A 1,742-nucleotide genomic window follows, 5' to 3' on the forward strand; every position below is an offset into this window, starting at 1 on the left:
CCGCTCCGGCGGCACACCGAGCGCGCGGTGCCAGCCCGGCCCCCCCCGCCGCGGCCCCGCGCCCCTCGGAGACCAGCCCCGAGGGGGCGGGGGGGCCGCCCGCCGGCACCGGCCCCCGGCCCGGCGGCTCAGTTTGTGGGGGCGGCGTTGCCCCCCTCGGGCTCCCGCTTGCCTCCCTTGCCGGCCGGCGGCTCCCCGGCGCCCTTGGCCTCGGGCTCGCCGCCGTCCTTGCCGCCGTCGTGCGTCTTCATGTGCTTGCCCAGGTGGTCGCTGCGCATGAAGACGCGGCCGCAGACGGGGCAGGTGAACTTCTTGGTGCCCGTGTGGGTCTGGAGGTGCCGCTGCAGCTCGTCGGAGCGGGTGAAGCGCTTGCCGCAGAAGAGCCAGTTGCAGACGAAGGGCCGGTCGCCGCTGTGCCAGCGCAGGTGGGCCTTGAGGTGCGAGGTCTTGGCGTACGCCTTCCCGCAGCCCGGGATGTGGCAGTTGTGCAGGTGCTTGCGCTTGGCGCCCTCGGGGCAGGGCCCCCCCCTCTCGGCCTCCTGGCAGTTGGGGCAGCGGCACGCCGCCTGCCCCCCGCCCCGCGGCACCGCCCGCCGGCCCCCCTTGGCCCGCCCGCCCCCCTCCGCCTCGGGGGGCCCCTCCAGCGCCTTGGCCCCCTCCGGCCCCAGGAGGTGCTGGGCGGGAGGCAGGAGGTGGGCGGGGGGCGCGCAGAGCTGGGGCTCGCCCCCGCCGTACCCCCCCAGCGGCGGCTGCAGCCCAGGGGGCGCGGGCACCTGCAGCCCCCCCTGCCCGTGGGGCAGCTCCATCCAGCTGGCCCCGGCGTGGAGGTCCCACCAGTTGACGCCCCCCTCCTCGCCGGGGGGGCCGGGGTGGGGGGGCCGAAACCAGGGCTCGTAGGGGTGCGCCATGTCCGGGGCCGCCTGCAGCAGCTTGGCGTAGGAGCCGGGGGCGGCGGGGCCGTCGGGGGGCAGCTCTAGCCGCGGGGGGCCATGGGGCTCGTAGGCGCCGGGGGTGGCGAAGGCGGCGTCGGGGCCCGCCAGCGGCAGCTCCGGGGGCGGCAGCGGGGAGGCGAAGTCGGCGCCCGCCGCGGCGCTGCCGTGGGGCTGGAAGGGCTGCAGCGGCTGCAGGTCCAGGTGGGTCGGGGAGGCGCGGGGCGCGTCGGAGGACTGGTTCCCAAGAGAGCCGCAGACAGCTGTGAGCATTGCCGAACGGCGGCGCGGGCGGTGGCGCAGACAGACCTGCAGGGCCAAGGAGGGGCGGCGGGGGGAGAGGAGAGCCGTGAGAAGAGAGGGGTGCGTGTGTGCGCCCTCACCCTTCCACCCCCCCCCCCCCCCCGCCTGCCTCAGGGGCTCCCCGCGGCCGCACGCACTGGCACGGGGGGGCTGTCGCCGGTGGCAGCCCTGGCCCCTGGCTCCCATCCCAGGGCAGAGCCCTGCGGCACGGGGGGAAACTGAGGCAGGCGGCAGTGCCCGTGTGGGCTCAGCACACCGGCGGTGATGCTGTGCTGTGGGTGCAGACCCTGCCGGGGCAGTGTCCAGCCCAGGGCAGTGTCCCCAGCGCCTGTCGTCACCCAGCACCCACCCACTGAGGACGCTTCTCCACTACACAGCCCAGCAGGACAGAGCCCAGGCAGGAGACCCCCCTCGGCCCCCAGGCAGGGGACCGTCCCCACAGACCCTGCACTGGCCCCCGGTGCGGACCCACCGGGTCACATCTGTGCCCAAAGGGGCTGGTGTCGAATT

The 1,742-nt window shown here is 76.8% G+C and overlaps 1 protein-coding gene across 1 annotated transcript; it reads right to left on the reverse strand.

Annotated features, from left to right (window-relative positions):
• Positions 1 to 31: 31 nt before the first annotated feature.
• Positions 32 to 1,312, reverse strand: SP6 (Sp6 transcription factor). Its single transcript, XM_035313048.1, has one exon. The coding sequence runs from the start codon at positions 1,200 to 1,202 to the stop codon at positions 129 to 131; it is 1,074 nt and encodes a 357-aa protein (XP_035168939.1). The 5' UTR covers positions 1,203 to 1,312; the 3' UTR covers positions 32 to 128.
• Positions 1,313 to 1,742: the final 430 nt, after the last annotated feature.

The sequence above is a fragment of the Oxyura jamaicensis genome (assembly GCF_011077185.1).
Source record: "Oxyura jamaicensis isolate SHBP4307 breed ruddy duck chromosome 27 unlocalized genomic scaffold, BPBGC_Ojam_1.0 oxy27_random_OJ72685, whole genome shotgun sequence".
Classification (NCBI taxonomy): domain Eukaryota; kingdom Metazoa; phylum Chordata; class Aves; order Anseriformes; family Anatidae; genus Oxyura; species Oxyura jamaicensis.

Excerpts from the sequence above, each read along its gene's own strand:
- SP6 (XM_035313048.1), bottom strand. The coding sequence starts at position 1,202 with ATGCTCACAGCTGTCTGCGGCTCTCTTGGGAACCAGTCCTCCGACGCG.